General features: G+C 41.3%; 1 protein-coding gene across 1 annotated transcript; it reads left to right on the forward strand.

Moving 5' to 3' along the window:
- Positions 1-446: 446 nt before the first annotated feature.
- Positions 447-1,756, forward strand: LOC310936876 (beta-1,3-galactosyl-O-glycosyl-glycoprotein beta-1,6-N-acetylglucosaminyltransferase 4-like; the record flags this gene model as incomplete). Its single annotated transcript, XM_083901032.1, is given in 2 exon segments — positions 447-1,716; positions 1,719-1,756. Coding segments are annotated over 2 exon segments (1,308 nt in total).
- Between the last annotated feature and the right edge of the window lie 14,600 nt (positions 1,757-16,356).

Raw genomic sequence — 16,356 nt, forward strand, 5'->3', positions numbered from 1 at the left:
GTTCTCTATGGACTTTGGTGCTGGGTGAGGGCTTAATGTTGTCTTTTGTTATCAGAACAGTGTGTAAAAAATGAACAACATTTATTGGTGGTGTCACGTTGCAGCTGAATATCTCTCAACTCACTTCTCACTCACTTCAGATAGCATCAAAACTTAAAAGATGTCTAGTTTAATCTAATTATCCTCACTGACCTCTTAATACAAATACATATATATGCATATATGTATATATAATATTTCATCTTCAACTGCCAAATTAAACACAATTTTACACACTAAGTAGCGAAAACCATGCCTGTCTTTTGCTGTGTCCAGCACCTAATATAACCAATGCTTCCAAAGCCTGAAATATTAAATATGATCAAAACTTTACACCAATGATTGAATTTGCTATGATTAAATATAAATGCATGTCTTACTTTTTTTTTTTGCTTTTTGCTCCCAGAATGAAAATACGATGTGTTCGGTGCCTTCAAAACGTGAAACACAGGTGTCTCCTGTTTTCTCTGTTTGTGCTGGCGGTCTGTCTGCTCAAGCTGGTCTACATTAAAGTGACGTTGAGGGACAGTGTCTACATTGATCCCTATGGAATCTCAGCCCGTGTGTATGGAATTCTTAACCACAAGTATGACATCAACTGCACGGCCATTTACGAGCTTGACCCCGTGGAAATAGCCAAAACTCTTGAGATTAAAAGGAAAGTTGTCGCCGATGTGGGTGATGAGAGCACGCTGAGTCTAACTTCAGACTGTCAAACATTCATCAGCGCAAGGGCTTACAATCAAGTTCCTGTGTCAGAGGCTGAGCGTAGCTTCCCGTTAGCTTATTCTCTGGTGGTGCATAAAAATGCACCCATGGTGGAGCGTATTCTTCATGCCATCTATGCGCCTCATAACATCTATTGCATTCATTATGATCGGAAGTCATCCCCAGTGTTTATAAATGCCGTTAAAAATCTGGCTCAGTGCATTCCAAATGTTTTCATTGCCTCCAGACTGGAGTCTGTTGAATATGCCCACATCACCAGACTGTATGCCGACCTCAACTGCCTCTCTGACCTGATGAGGTCTGAGGTCAAGTGGAAGTATGCCATCAACCTGTGTGGCCAGGACTTTCCTCTGAAGTCAAACTATGAGCTGGTGCTGGAACTGAAGCAGCTGAACGGCAGTAACATGCTGGAGACCAGTCGACCCAGTGAATTCAAGAAGCAACGTTTCCACTTCCAGCACGAGCTGAAAAATGTGCCTTACGAGTATCATCGCATCCCTGTCAAAACCACAGCAGCCAAAGGCGTTCCTCCTCATGGTCTTGAGATGTTCATTGGCAGCGCATATTTCGTCCTGTCGTGGGATTTTGTGAATTACATTAGCAGCAGCCAGGTAGCGAAGGACTTCCTGGCATGGTGTGCTGACACATACTCCCCAGATGAACACTTCTGGGCCACACTCGCCAGGCTGCCTGGAGTTCCAGGACATATTCACAGGTCAGAAGCAGATATTACGGATCTGAGGAGTAAGACACGACTCGTAAAGTGGAACTATTTAGAAGGAAAACTTTACCCCGCCTGCACAGGTACACACATGAGGAGTGTTTGCATTTACGGAGCTGCTGAACTCCGCTGGCTCCTTAACTATGGCCACTGGTTTGCGAACAAATTTGACCCCAAAGTGGACCCAATCCTGCTTTCCTGTTTGGAGGAGAAGCTGATGGAACAGCGTCCGCCCAAGGAAATATGATAGTTGTGATTATTAAATAAAATAAATAAATAAAGCAGACTTTAATTCTGACTTTAATCTCAGAATTCTGGCTTCATTTCATTTTTTTTTGTCTCCTAATGGTCACATGTGGCCCTAATCCTATTCCATAAATAGCCCATATTTTTTATTCTAATTAATTTTGTAATTTTATTTTTTGCAAAATTTCATGTAATAAACCCCTGTTATGGCAGGATACGATGGTATAGACTGAGCCAGAGTCTTCTTTTACTGTTTGATTGTGGACACTACTTCTACAGGTGAGAATTCAAATAACCACAAGAGCCATGTTGATCTCAGTGTGTAGGAATTCATTAACATCTCATCATTAAACTGCATATTTTAGCAAATTTGGCAAAAACATCAAGATGACAGCCTCTGTAACCTGTGGACTTCGGTACATATAAAAAGCTTTTTCCTGCCAATAAAACCCAATAAATGTTGCTCACTGGACCTTCAAATGCTCCGCTATTTTATATAGAGAATAATGTAAAAGTGTTGTTGTATGATATACTGACATATACTATAGAAAAACACTTGGTGTAGGAGAGCGAGCAGTTATCGGGTAACTTTGTGTGTCATGTGTTTGTATTTGTCGGAGCCTGTTAAAATCTGAGTAGCAGTTTGTTAGTTTTGGTCGAGGGAGTTCTGACTGAAAATAAATGCATGAATGTATGACTTAAAGGTCTAGTGTGTGAGAATTATTGACAAAGATTAGTAATGGTTACAAGAACACTCCTCTCTTTGCCAGGTGCATAAGGCATAAAAAGGCATGTTCTGGCTGCTTTGACTGTATACACTGCTGTAGAAACAGGGCGGCACAAAATGGCGGACTTCATTAAAGCAAAATCCAATAAAAGGCTATTTCTAAGGCTATGAAAACCAAAATATTCATTTCAAAATGATTATACACTAAAAGCATGTTCATGTATATTCTATTCTATTATTTTTGCCAATAAAGCATCCTAAATATTACACACTGGCAGCACCTGCCCAAGCCTTTATAGAGTCGGGCCCCATACATTCAATTTTCGGGGCCCCCACATACCACTTCGGAGTTGCTTAACTAAAAATATAAATTGCATTATTTATATTTTTTTTGTTTACACCAAACCAGTGTCACTTTTTCAGAAATACTGTTCTGCTGTATATACCAGGGATCGCAATGCAGCTGAGGAAGTTTGACCAGAGCGTGTAGAAAGTTAAACGAACAACAAAACATTTTAATAGTTTAAATAATAATATTCAGAATCACCTTACATCTTGCGCCATCTTAATCTAATTTCACCATACCAGTGTGTTAAGTATATGTGAGGAAGAGGAGGATAACGAGCGAGCCTAATAAATGCCTATTCTATTTACAGTATCTACAGTATATGTCAGGACAATACAGATAAAAAGCTTTGAAAAACATCTCACCTGGTCAGATTTGTCTGATGATGGAAACCATCATCCAAGAGACCACTTTAAATCCCTGATATTTTTATTCACCATATAAATGGCTATCAGTGAAACCTACATTGTGTTGTTGATGATGTTTTTATACTATAAACATCCCTAGACGGAGTTCATGGGCCAGTGGTCACACTGGCTGAAATTAGACCCGCTCATTGTCAATGGAAAGGTAATGTGACACGAGGATGTCCTGCAGTGCTGCAGAAGTAACAGGTGGTGGCTGCAAAAGCATCCGCTTTCGGTCTGCTGCTAAATACTTAAATCAGGTATTGTCCCCTCACAGGACGACTTTGGGGAACATAATAGCAGTGTCAAATGGCGAACTCCTTAGTTCAACTATGATGAGTATTAGTTTGCAACTTTGAAAAAGCGTCTATAAATAAATCTTTAAATCTTGCCATTTGTTACCAAGGAGGTTATAGTTTCAATAATGTAGGATTATCTGTAAATTTGTCCTTCTGTCTACAGTTTTTGACAAATCAAACTGAATGTTTTGAGATGGCTAGGTTATCACCCAAGTATGTTCCCATTCAATTTTAGTAAATGATATAAAGTATATTCTTGCCTTTGCAGCAATGAAGACCCGCGTTCCAGGTTAACTTAAAACATACTATCGTGATAATAACTACCTAAAATAACAACAACAACAAAAACATGTTCAGAAGTGTTTTCGCTCTGCCCGTTTTACCAAGTATGCATCGGGTGGTGACTTGAGCGTATGGGAAAGCCATGTATCCCAGAATGCATTTCGTCGGACCGTTGCAGCAGAGAATACAAATAAATGCATATTTTTCTGTGATTTTTTAAAATCATTTGAGGCGAGAAATTAGTAATTTAGAATCCAAACGTGTTTCGTGTATTAAGATAAGACGTATTTATAGTTTGGCAGTGACGATGTCAGAGGTGATCAGCTCTGCCTCTGTGGACTCTCGGTGCGCACAGTGGCTGGCATAGCGCAGCGTTACCTCAGCCTGTCTTATTGAAATGATCCGCTGGCTCAGACGTCTCTGTCATCAGACATTTGGTGTGATCGATAGATTTGTTGTTGACGCGTTATTATTAGGGCTGTCAAAATTAACGCGTTAACGCAGGATGATTAATTTGTGGAATTAATGCGTTAATTTTTTTAACGCATTAACGCACTTTCATCGCGCTACGGGTAGACGTGCAGTTTATGAACAGGCAAGGCGGCGGGCAACTGCTTGGGGCCCCGAGCCGATAGGGGGGGCTCCCGACACTCGGAGCCTTAATGCATCAGTGAGCAGCTGCATCCCTGTCTCCCTTAAACAACAAGGGTTGATTTGCAATGACATCGCAGTAGGAAACCTCCCTAAAGGGGCACCACGTCTCCTCACGTTAACCTGTGTGAAGCTGAAGGAAAATGAAGAGGAGTTATCAATCAGGTAGTTAGAAGAGGAAGAAAAAAAGAGGATGAAGATAAAAGAAAGAAAGACACAGTTGTAAGTGGCGCTACTGGCGCAGATAATGATATAATCATAACATTAACAGTCACTGTCTAACTAACGGGGACACAGACAGCAGCTAACATTAGCGTCAGAATGCTAGCTGACGCTAACGCTAACTAGTAGAAGCAGTGCTTCAAAGTGCTGATGAGGAATTTCCTGCTGTGGGTTTAGTTCCCCCAAGAAAACTATTTAACTTCTATACTTTATATTTTGTTTATAATGTGAGTTATTTACAGTGCAATGTATAGTTTTTTTAGAAGTTATTTACAGCATTTTATTTTTTCTATTTATTCATATTGTCTTATAATGTTTTTTTTTTTTTTTACAATGTAATGTTTATTTTTTACTAAGTTTGTATAGGTTTTTACAAGTTATTTACAGTATTTTATTGTTCTTTACATTTATATTTTCACATACTTTATTTATCTCTCCGTTCCTACAACAATATAAAGAGAACATTAGAATTTTTGGGCATATTAACGAGTGGTAATTAATCGTGATTAATCGTGATTAATCCACAGCTACCCTGTGATTAATCTGATTAAAATTGTTTATCTTTTGACATCCCTAGTTATTATGTTTTTAATGTAAACGTTTTGACCTGACAGTTTAAAAAAACGTTTACATAGTTTAGGTAGTTATTATCACAATAGTATGTTCAAGTTGATTTCCCCCGCTAGGGTGGTTTTAATTTGTTATTTGATTTTATAAACACAGCCTGACCTCCTTGAGCTTTTATTGGCTAAACATTTAGTTTCAAACGAAACATTTAAATTTAACATTTAGATTTATATTTAGATTTAACATTTAGATTTATATTTAGCATTTAGATTTAACATTTAGATTTAAATTTAGATTAAGCATTTATATTTATATTTAACATTTAACATTTAACATTCATATTTAACATTTAACATTTATATTTACATTTTTTATTCAGACTAAACATTGAAATTATATTTTCACAAGAGAAGTAAATATTACAAAATTCACAAATGTTGCTGTAAATCTGGTCAAAACTAACACAAAAATTCACGTTTTTCATTTGGCAAAAAGTTGCTGTTTATTTTAGCATGTGCAACTTTACAATCGGTGCCTCATGAAAATAAGCTGCTGGATGTGCTGTTGTGTTGTTGTCTGTTGGGTCACGTTCAATGTCGTTGTTCATTGCGACGTCACACTGTATTTCGCTGACATGGCATCGGCCACAGCCCATGTCAGCATGTCTTATATATTAAGTGTATAAACACAGTCACTAATGATCCACCCTGTAGTGGCAGGAAGTACTACCTCAGATTTCACAGAAAGTTATACAGGCAGTTACAATAGACCTTGAGTCAGGGATTAAAGTTCTCCATTACGACAAGAGGCCATGAATGAGTAACCCAGAATGCATATAATCATCTCTTTGTTGTGATTAGGCGCTCAGGTTCTTTTCCTCTTGTCTTTTTATGCCCTTGTTATGTCAGCTGCTTTCATCGAGAGTGAATTTCATCTAGACTGGATATCCCCATTATTTTGGGGCTGTCCTATACAGATTCATTATAGGTGAAATATGTAAAAACTAATTTTTAAATGATATATCGGTCGATCATGATCTAGATTAAAGGGTTGCTCTTGCCCACCTCTATGTCCCTCCAGGATGGATACACCTCCCCACATACATTTAGGGCACTGGGGGAGGTATGTCTGGGCCGATGGTGGGTGGGCCACTCTCATGGCCCCTGACAGATCACCACTCACCCCTAGTTTTATCGTATCATAGACGGCAGGGTCTGTGGGTGAGTGGGCACGTCAACGTCCACTGGCTGCCAGCAGTGGGGTGTCTGTGCCACACCTTCCCCTCAATTTTAATTACACACTAGATTCCAACATACCTCATATCTCATACTTCATATCACACACACATGCACACACACCACCAACCCTGGATTTCCACTGGACGCGGAGCGACCGCAGAACGGCAGCGGCGCGGTCGCTGATGCAAATCGCTTCGATTCTAATCAATGAGAGCATTTCCACCAGACGCGATGCGGCGCGTCTCAGCAGACGGGGGCTCTTCGATCTGCCTGGGTGTGGGGTGGCTTGGCCTCTGTCCGTGGCTTTGCCACCATCTGCCCTCTCGGGCTGACCCTGAATGGGGGGCTTCCGACCTGTTCATACCTGTCCTTTGCACACCTCAAAGTACGTAACAACTAGAGATGGAAAGTAATGAATTACATTTACTCATGTTACTGTAATTGAGAAGGTTTTTTTTGTACATTTTTAGACCAGTACTTTTGGTTATACATAAGTAAAATCTTATCAAACTAGTGTTACTTTTACTTGAGTGGAATATTTCAGTACTCTTTGCACCTCTGATAAAAACAAATCATTTTTATAGGCTGGGTCTATAGCGTCTTATTTTCAGAATACGACAAGATTAGACATTTACGGTTGTACAGCAACAAAGACAGTAAAGATAAAGTTCATAGAACATAAACTTTTCATGTTCATCTGTGAATGTACAGCATTCACAATATCTGGCCTTCACTTCAATGTTTTCAATTTGGAATTCAGTAACTGTTTTAAAGGTCACGGTTGTACATATTTTACATATATTATCTATTGTTCAGGAGTGGGACCACACCTCAGACACCTCTGCCTACATCTATATAAAGCGCGACACTCCCCTCCCTCCTGCCTGTGTTTGTCTCTACTATACGAAGGTTTCCCCACACTGCAACTCATCATGCCTATGTCACTCTTATCCATTCTCAAATATACCTTTTACATCATTTCCATCAAATGATGTAGGTACCACCGTCCCTGCACCTACACCTTTAACCCTTTGCAGGGCATTCATTGAAAATCTTAATTAAACCCTATAGTGGATATAACAAGACCTTTTTTTCCTCACTTTTGTTACATTTTCATGTAGAAAATCAAGGTCCACGAAGGTACCATGTATAGTTCCTTGCCCTTCTGTTGTTGTTGAGTATATATAAGAATATACAAGAAACTGCATGTAAGTTTCAAGCGTCGCAGGCCTGTGCTTGTCAAATTTCACGATGACACTTTCTGTCATATAGCTCTGCTGATTGACTGGGTGAGAGCCACATGTTTCTAAGGTCTTGTTGTTAACTGTTCGGATTTTTGAGATATGAGAGGAAAATTCTCAAAAATTTTATTTAATTTAAATTAAAGTTAAAACACACAGTAGCACTGGGTTCTTATGTAGTAAGTGGATGCAGGTATCACTGAGGTATCACGGTGGCTTCTCACGAGTGGCCCAATCTTTTGTCCTCCCCTCCTCTGTTCGCCTGCCTCTCACAATAAACTCAATTCATGGCTGCACCACAGAGCAGAGGGGTCATAGAGGACAGGTGAAATTTGAGGATGAAAACCTGTGCCCCCTTTCTAATATGTCTGTCCATCTGCAGGTATACAATGAACAATATGTGGCATTCTTTCCCTTTGGTCTGGTATTTTGTGCACAGTCCAAGGTGAATAGTTTTTTCCTCTTCTTCTATGATGGCAAATGTTTTTGGGTAACCACATGAAGCTTGAGCCTGTAATTTCCTTCTGGAGCTTTATTATGTTATTTTCTGAAATCCTATTCATGTCCCGATCAAGGTTATTATGGTTAATGAAAACTAAATTGAAAAAAACATTTAAGTTAACTGAAACTAAATTAAAACTAAGCTTTATATATTTATAAAAAACTAAACAAAACGATAACTAACTGAAACTGAAGTAAAATTGTAGCGAAAATGTGCTTAGTATTTGTCTTTGTAAAGTTATTTCATACATAAGTACAAGTACAAGTCTGGACGCAGGGAATAGGACGCAAATTCAGAAATAACAGCCCCTAAACGCTTCCTATAGCTTCCAATTGGAGTCTGGATTCTGGCGGAAGGTATTTTGGACCATTCTTCTTTACAAAACATCTCCAGTTCAGTCAGGTTTGATCGTTTCTGAGCATGGACAGCTCTGAGGTTACCAAACCAATTTTGAGTTCCAATAATTAGTGCTAAAGGTATTGAAATCAATAAAATGACAAGGGTGCCTAAATTTATGCACACGCCTAATTTTGCTTAAAGCGGACCTAGAACGGAAGTTCCAATTAACGCTGTTTTTTAGTGTATCTACGTCCTTACCTTGTTTAAGAAGCCCTGAAGTTTCTAAACAAACAGTTCAGCCACTGCTTAGAACACTGTGTTGTATTGTAATCTCGGGCTCAGCGAGATCTCTGAAAAAACCCGGTCCAGTTACGTAAACACCGGTTCACCGAACAGCAGATCGTCCTGCTCCGGGCACTAGACTGGGCACATCCGGTTGCGTACATTGAACCGCAGAAGAAGAATAACGTCCGTTGTGGAGGTGTTTCACGAGCGACAGTGTCTTCTGACTCTGGGTCTGACTCTGGGTCAAAGTCATAAAAGGGACTGCAGCGGGGACTCGTGACAAAGCTATTTTTAAACAATGTTAAAACAATGTTTTGATAATGAGTAGCAGTGCATCCACCGTTCCAGAGGGGGGAGCTGTGCTTCTGAGAGCGGGTGTGCTGAATATACTGGCCAATCACAAGACTGTCTTCTGGGTGTGAGAGTTGAGTCTGAAATATCGCGGCTGGGAAACAGTGTCAGAAAAGAGATTTCTATCGGCTCGTTTACAGCAACTAGGAGGTTTTTGACCATAAAAACAAGTTAATGTATGTAAGTAAGTAGACCTCCATAACTAACATTATGTGCAACAGGACCACTCTATGTGAGCTTTAAATAATTCTTCCACACTTTCTGTAAATCATATAAAGTTTATATCTCTTCTCAAATATCACTTGTTTGTCTCCTGTATGATATATTTAACTGAAATTTCTTATCCAAACAACCAATGATTTATAAAAGAAACTCATGAACATTTACAGGGGTGCCCAAACTATATTCTGAATAAAATAATATGAGTAAGACACTCCAAAACTTACAGAAGGATTGTGACTCAGTCTGGCATTTAACTGTCTGTTAAAATCTGAATAATGTGGCACGTCCATGAGTCTTACCTCTGTCTCACCAGTATTGCGTGATACAGTTCCATAATTTTTTAACACTCCTTATCTTTGATGCTCTGTTGTCAAATCACACATTGTCAACATTTGCTGGAATACCCAACCCAAGCAGCAAAGAAATTCTGCATTTGTGACACCAAGTTTTACTTTCAAAAGTAAATGCCAGGGCTTATCATTTTGGTCATGTGATTATATGGTTCTGCTCCAAACCTAACCCTTACTTTTACAGTCTTCCAAACAGGTAGAGACTTCTTATTTTCATAAGCATGAAGGGACAGCTTTATAAGTGATGGCTGATGAAAAAAAAAAACGCCCATAAAGCTCAGTTTCCAGAGCATAATGGGGGCCTTGTCTGTGCAGACAGCCACCTCTTCAAACCAACACCTTCCGATGTGAGGGAAATACCTGGAATAACAGTGTTCTGTAACATTTCTCACCGCAGAGGTGCAGAGGAGTAACGGCTGATTCATACTTTCCATTTCTGCCTTGGAGCGCATGATATAACTGCTGTCATCTGCCCATGTCCTGATCATACGTCACTGTGCAGCCCAAATGTGACTCTCTGCACACAGCAAATGCAACTATGTGTTCTCATGATAAAAATGATAGAAAAAACATGACACTTGTTTGGAAGAGAGACTGTGTGAGGTGATCTAGGATTACTGGACATCATTTCTTACTAAATGTGTTTAAAATATGGGGGGCGGGGGCTTGGGCCCCATGATAGGGATGTGAAGAAAACATATTAAAGAAAACTAGATATATCTATTTATATATCTAAACAATGTTGAGCTTAAGTTATTTGGTTTTATTTTGTAGATTAAGATTGTTGATTTAGTGCACATTTGCACATCTGTTCTAAGTTTCAAAAACTCAAGTCATTAAACTGTTTTACTTTACTTTTGCACGTTTAATTCCAGTTCAGTATCACCACACTTAGGGCCTGATTTACTAAGATCACAAATAGAGAGCGCTTAATTGTGTGCGCAAGCTTAAAGATTGCGCCTGCTGCTGGTTTGAGTTTTGCGGGTGACCTACTTGAATACACGCAGAAGTGGTTAAGTCCGCCCTATTTGAATGATTTTGCGTGCATCTGGGCGGGGGGGAAATCCTGCTTCGGTATGAGGGACAGCTCCATCTACGAATCATTTAACGACGTTGCCATGGCAACGATGGAAAGTCAGATTTTTGCGACAAAAAAGCAAACTGTTATAAATTTGCGAATGCTGGTCCGATCTAAACCAAACTTGCTCAGATTGATGACAGGCCGGCCCTGCAGACATTTATATGAAAATATTTCATTTTCAGCGCCCCCTAATGACAGCAGATAGTATTAAATTTACAGCTTTTAATGCTGCTCTAACAGGGATTGCTGTATCCACCTGAAACTTAATAAGACTAGAGATCCTTCCTGAACATGTCTATATGTGTAATAGCTCGTTGTTGTGGTCGTAACTTCTCAATAAGGCACAGGAGGTGTTAGAGGTGTCTATTTATTTCACACTCAGGTAAAACCGAACTTCAACGGGGAGTCACTTTACAAACCACACGTAACACATCATTGCGCATGTCTACCTTCAGTGTATTAGTGCGCGGCACTATATACTACATCCCCCTTCATTAACATGGAGATTAACCTTCATGGCATTTGCATTGCATACACATCTATAATGAAATCATGAGCTGTACTAACAAACTCAATTCAGTAACACATTTGGTGTTGTTCTTCCAGTATGTAAATACCTCCAAGACACAGATTGAATAACTACATTGTGTCAACTTCTGTATAAGGCATGTCAAATACAAATACTTAACTTTTATGCTAAAGGAACACATTACAAGAGACTTTCGCTTTAAGATGTCACCGAACAAACATCATTTCACATTTCGTTGTTTTATACATTCTTCGTACTTTATACATACTTTACTTCTTTTTTTTTTTTTACAATTTTAAATTTTGCAAGAATCACTCAAATTATCAGCGTTAACCCATTTGAAAGTCTTTAAACCTCTCAGGCGGTCTGACGACTCTCCCACTCCTCGTGTGAGTTGGATTGAGTGTGGATGAAGGCTGAGAGTCCATACTCTCTGCTGCGCTCATACCTGGCGAGTCCGGCAGGTCCTCATCGACCACGTCAGCATCAGCAGTAGCCTGAGTACAGACTGGCGTTTTCCTCAGATGGCGCCTGTTGCGTCTGTAGTGCTGCCCAGAAGACGCCACAATGTTGTAGGAACGAGGTTCACCTCTCTCTTCAGTGACCACAGCCGGACGCCAGCCCTGAGCAGTTTCCATGTGCACAGTGGTGCCTGAGCTCAGCTCAGGAAGCCGCTTGGTACCTCTGTTGTAATACTGTTGCTGTCTTTTCTGCAGGTCTTGGAGAACAGAGTGTGCATTCTGGGGTACTGCAGGCTGGAGAATGGAGCTGGAGCTAGGTAGAGTGCTCCTCAGAACCCTGCCCATGAGCATCTGAGCAGGAGAATATTCCATACCTGTTACAGGTGTGTTCCTCAGGGTGAGAAGTGCAAGAAGAGGATCTATGCCTGTTTGTTGTGCCTTTTTGATCACCTGCTTCACGGTTTTGACATTTCTCTCTGCTAGGCCATTAGACTGTGCATAGCCTGGGCTAGAGTGAGTGAGTTGAATGTCCCATGATGTTGCGAAGCTATGCATTTCCTGACTTGCAAATGGAACATGGTCACACACAATCTCTTTTGGAACTCCTAGTCTGGAAAACACTGATTTCATTTTCTTGATGACTGTGTGTGCTGTCTTGTCACTAATGTTCAGTACCTCTGGGTATTTTGAGAAATAGTCCACTATCAAGAGATATGACTGACCTTGAATTTCAAAGATGTCTGCTCCCAACTTGAGCCACGGAAGCTCAGGTATGTCATGTGAGATCATCGGCTCTCTGTGGTTTCTTGGCTGAAACTCTTGACATGCACTGCAAGTCTCAACCATTTGCTCAATGTCTCTCATCATTCCTGGCCAGTAGAAGTATCTTCTGGCTAGTGCTTTTGTCCTTTGCATCCCTTGATGTGCCACATGTAGCTTGTGCAGCATGTCTCGTTTGAGCACACTTGGAATGATTATCCTGTCACCAGCAAACAAAATGCCATTTCTCACTGACACAGTATGTCTGACTGGCCAGAACTGTGTCATACGAATGTCCACCTGTTTCTTGTGATGTGGCCAGCCCTGTCTGTGTCTGTTTTGCAGGAGCTGTAGGGTCTCGTCTGTCCGTGTTTCACTCTTGAGCTTTTCCAGAGATGCTGTGCTAAGAGCCTCCGTGGGCTCCAGAGTGTAAATCACCTTCTCATCAGCCACATCATCTTCTATCGTGTCTTGCTCTTGTATGACTGCCCGGGACAGTGTATCAGCAATCAGCAGCTCTTTACCTGGCTTGTAGAAGACATTCAGGTCGTACCTTTGCAGCTGGAGTAGCATCCTCTGCAGTCTGGACGGAGCTGTGCCAAGGGGCTTTTTGAGGATATTCTCCAGTGGCTTGTGGTCTGATTGAACATTCACCCTCACGCCATAAGCATATTGGTGAAACTTTCTGACAGCGAACACGATGGCTAATAACTCCTTCTCTATTTGTGCATAATTCCTCTCAGGATCCGTCAGTGCTCTCGATGCATAGGCTATTGGGTGTCCATCTTGTAGCAGACATGCTCCTAAACCGTCCTTAGATGCATCAGCCTGTATGACAAGCTGTTTCTTTGGATCAAAGAACTTGAGCACTGGTGCATTTGTGAGGGCAACTTTGAGGTTTTTAATGGCTTCCTCGTGTTCATGTTGCCACAGCCACACCATGTCTTTACGCAGCAGCTGTCTCAAAGGTGCAGTAAGGGTAGCTTCACATGAAATGTATTGTGCAAGATATTTTATCATGCCTAACATTCTCTGTAGTCCTGCTTTATCAGTAGGTGGCGGCATTTCTGTGATGGCTTAGATTTTTGCTTCATCTGCCTTCACCCCTTCTGCTGTAACAACATGTCCCATGTATTTAACTCTGTCAACTTTAAACTGTATTTTGTCTCTGTTGAATTTTACGTTTGCTTCCTTTGCTCTTGCTAGCACTTTCTGTAGTATCTCGTCGTGTTCTGTCTCTGTAGAAGCCGCAATGATCATATCATCGGCTATGATGTGTACTCCTTCTATGTCTCCAAAGGTTTCACAGTTCCGTTGCTGAAAAACTTCACTTGCTGACTTGATTCCAAAAGGAAGCCGTTTGAATCTGTATCTCCCCCATGGCGTGTTGAGCGTGCACAGCAGCGATGATGCTTCGTCCAGCTTCACCTGCCAGTAGCCATCTTTTTCATCCAGCACAGAAAATATTTTCTTACCAGCAAGCCTGCTCAGTACCTCATCTGTTGTTGGAATGGAGTAATGCTGTCTCAAGATCGCCTTATTCAAATCACTGGGATCCAAACAGACTCGCAATTTATTCTTGTCTTTCTTTTCAGTGACCACCAGGCTGTTAACCCATGATGTGGGCTCAGTCACACGTGTGATCACATCAGCTTGCAGCAGGTTGTCTAATGTGTCTTTGAGTCTGTCCATTATTGCCAGTGGTATCTTTCTACACACATGTATCACCGGTGCGATGTTAGGGTCTGTGTGGATGTGATATTCGCCATCGAACTCACCGAGACCTTCGAAGACTGTTGGGTGCTGGATAAGCAGGTCCTCCTTTGTTGCTAAGCGATCCACATTCAACATGTCCACCTCCACTTTTTTGACCAGGCTCAGCTGTTCACATGCCTCTCTTCCTAAGATCGGTACTGAGGAGTGTTTTGACACATAAAATGTAAGCTTTGCTTGGGCCCTAGCTGTGGAACATGCGAGCATGAGCTTGCCTTCAGGCTTCAGTCTCGCCCCTCCATATGCAGTCAGCACAGTCTCAGTGGGTATCAGGTTAAGCTTCGTTCTCTTCTCTCGTCTGGCCTTCCTCACCATGCTTTTGAACACTTGAAGTGGCAGGACATTGGCCTCTGCTCCTGTGTCCAATTTGAATTGGACAAGTGTATTGTACACAGTTATGCTCGAAAACCAGGACTTGTCTGTTTTAGCATTTGATTGTTCTGTATTCACTGTTCCAATAAACAGGGCATCAATTTCTGCATCTAATTCGTGCACAGTCTTTCTTGTCTGTATTTGACCTGTTCCACACACCCTCGCATAATGGTTCTGCTTACCGCATCTGTTGCAGGTCACTCCATATGCTGGGCACTGGCGTGGCTGGTGTGACTTCCCACATCTACTACATGTGTTGTTCAGTGCTTTGCTTTGTGTCCATGGGGTTGACTGTTGCATTATTTTATTCTGTGGTTGCTTATCATTTGATTTGCGTTTGTGGAGCACATGCACCTCTTTCTCCTGGTTAGCTACTCCCATTGCCTGTATCTGCGCTTTTGCGGTCTCTGCAGCACGACATGTGTCTATTGCTCTCTCCAACGTGAGATTAGGTTCTCTCAAAAGTCTCTCTTTCAAGCGCTGGTCGTTCAAACTAAACACGATCTTGTCTCTTATCATATCATTTTCTGAGGCACCGAATTCACAGTCCTTACTTTTCTGTCGCAGTTCCGTTACATATTTTTCAATGGAGATTTGTTCTGCCATAGGGTGCGCCCAAAACTTATGTCTTTCAAACACTGTATTTTTCTTCGGCAAACAGTATGCTTTGAAAGCATCCAATATTCCACTCACCGTGAGGTCACCGTCTTCGCCGACATCAACATCCAGCGTGTTGTATACCTCCAATGCTTCTTCGCCTATAGCGTGCAGCAGAATAGCCACTTGTATCTTCTCGTCCTTTTCCTCTGCACCACTCGCGGTCATATATATGTGGAAGCGCTGTTCCCATCGTCTCCAATTTTCTCCCAAATTGCCCGTTAACACCAGCGGTGACGGCGGCTTAAACTGTTCCATCTTCAGATATGCTAGCCTGTCGTTCGCGGTTAATTCACCCGCTGGTACCTGTTAGCTGTAGCTCCTCTAGCTCAGAAAACTCCGTTGTCTGTTACTCCAGGCAAGATGACGAAATGGACCATCTTCTGACACCATGTAATAGCTCGTTGTTGTGGTCGTAACTTCTCAATAAGGCACAGGAGGTGTTAGAGGTGTCTATTTATTTCACACTCAGGTAAAACCGAACTTCAACGGGGAGTCACTTTACAAACCACACGTAACACATCATTGCGCATGTCACATCTACCTTCAGTGTATTAGTGCGCGGCACTATATACTACAATATGAAAATATTAAATTTGAAAACAGCGCTCCCTGGTGACAGCAGACAGAATTACATTTACAATTTTTAATGCTGCTCTAACAGGGATTGCTGTATCCACCTGAAACTGGAGACACATCCTGAACATGTCTGTAAAAGATGACCTTCCAACAGGAAGTGGAACACCCATAACAGGAAGTATAGCCTAACATTGTCCGATCTTTCTAAAACTTGACATGTGAGACAAGTGAACTTCCCTGAACATGTTTGCAGACACGCCTTTGACCAAGTCGGCCATTTTAAACAGGAAGTGCCCTCTAACTTTGCCGTACGTCGCAAGATCCCCTCGAAACTAGGAACCCGCTCTGATGCGTTTGTTGCACACGTTGCGATGGCACCTC

Source organism: Microchirus variegatus (assembly GCF_963457635.1).
Source record: "Microchirus variegatus genome assembly, chromosome: 14".
Taxonomy (NCBI): Eukaryota; Metazoa; Chordata; class Actinopteri; order Pleuronectiformes; family Soleidae; genus Microchirus; species Microchirus variegatus.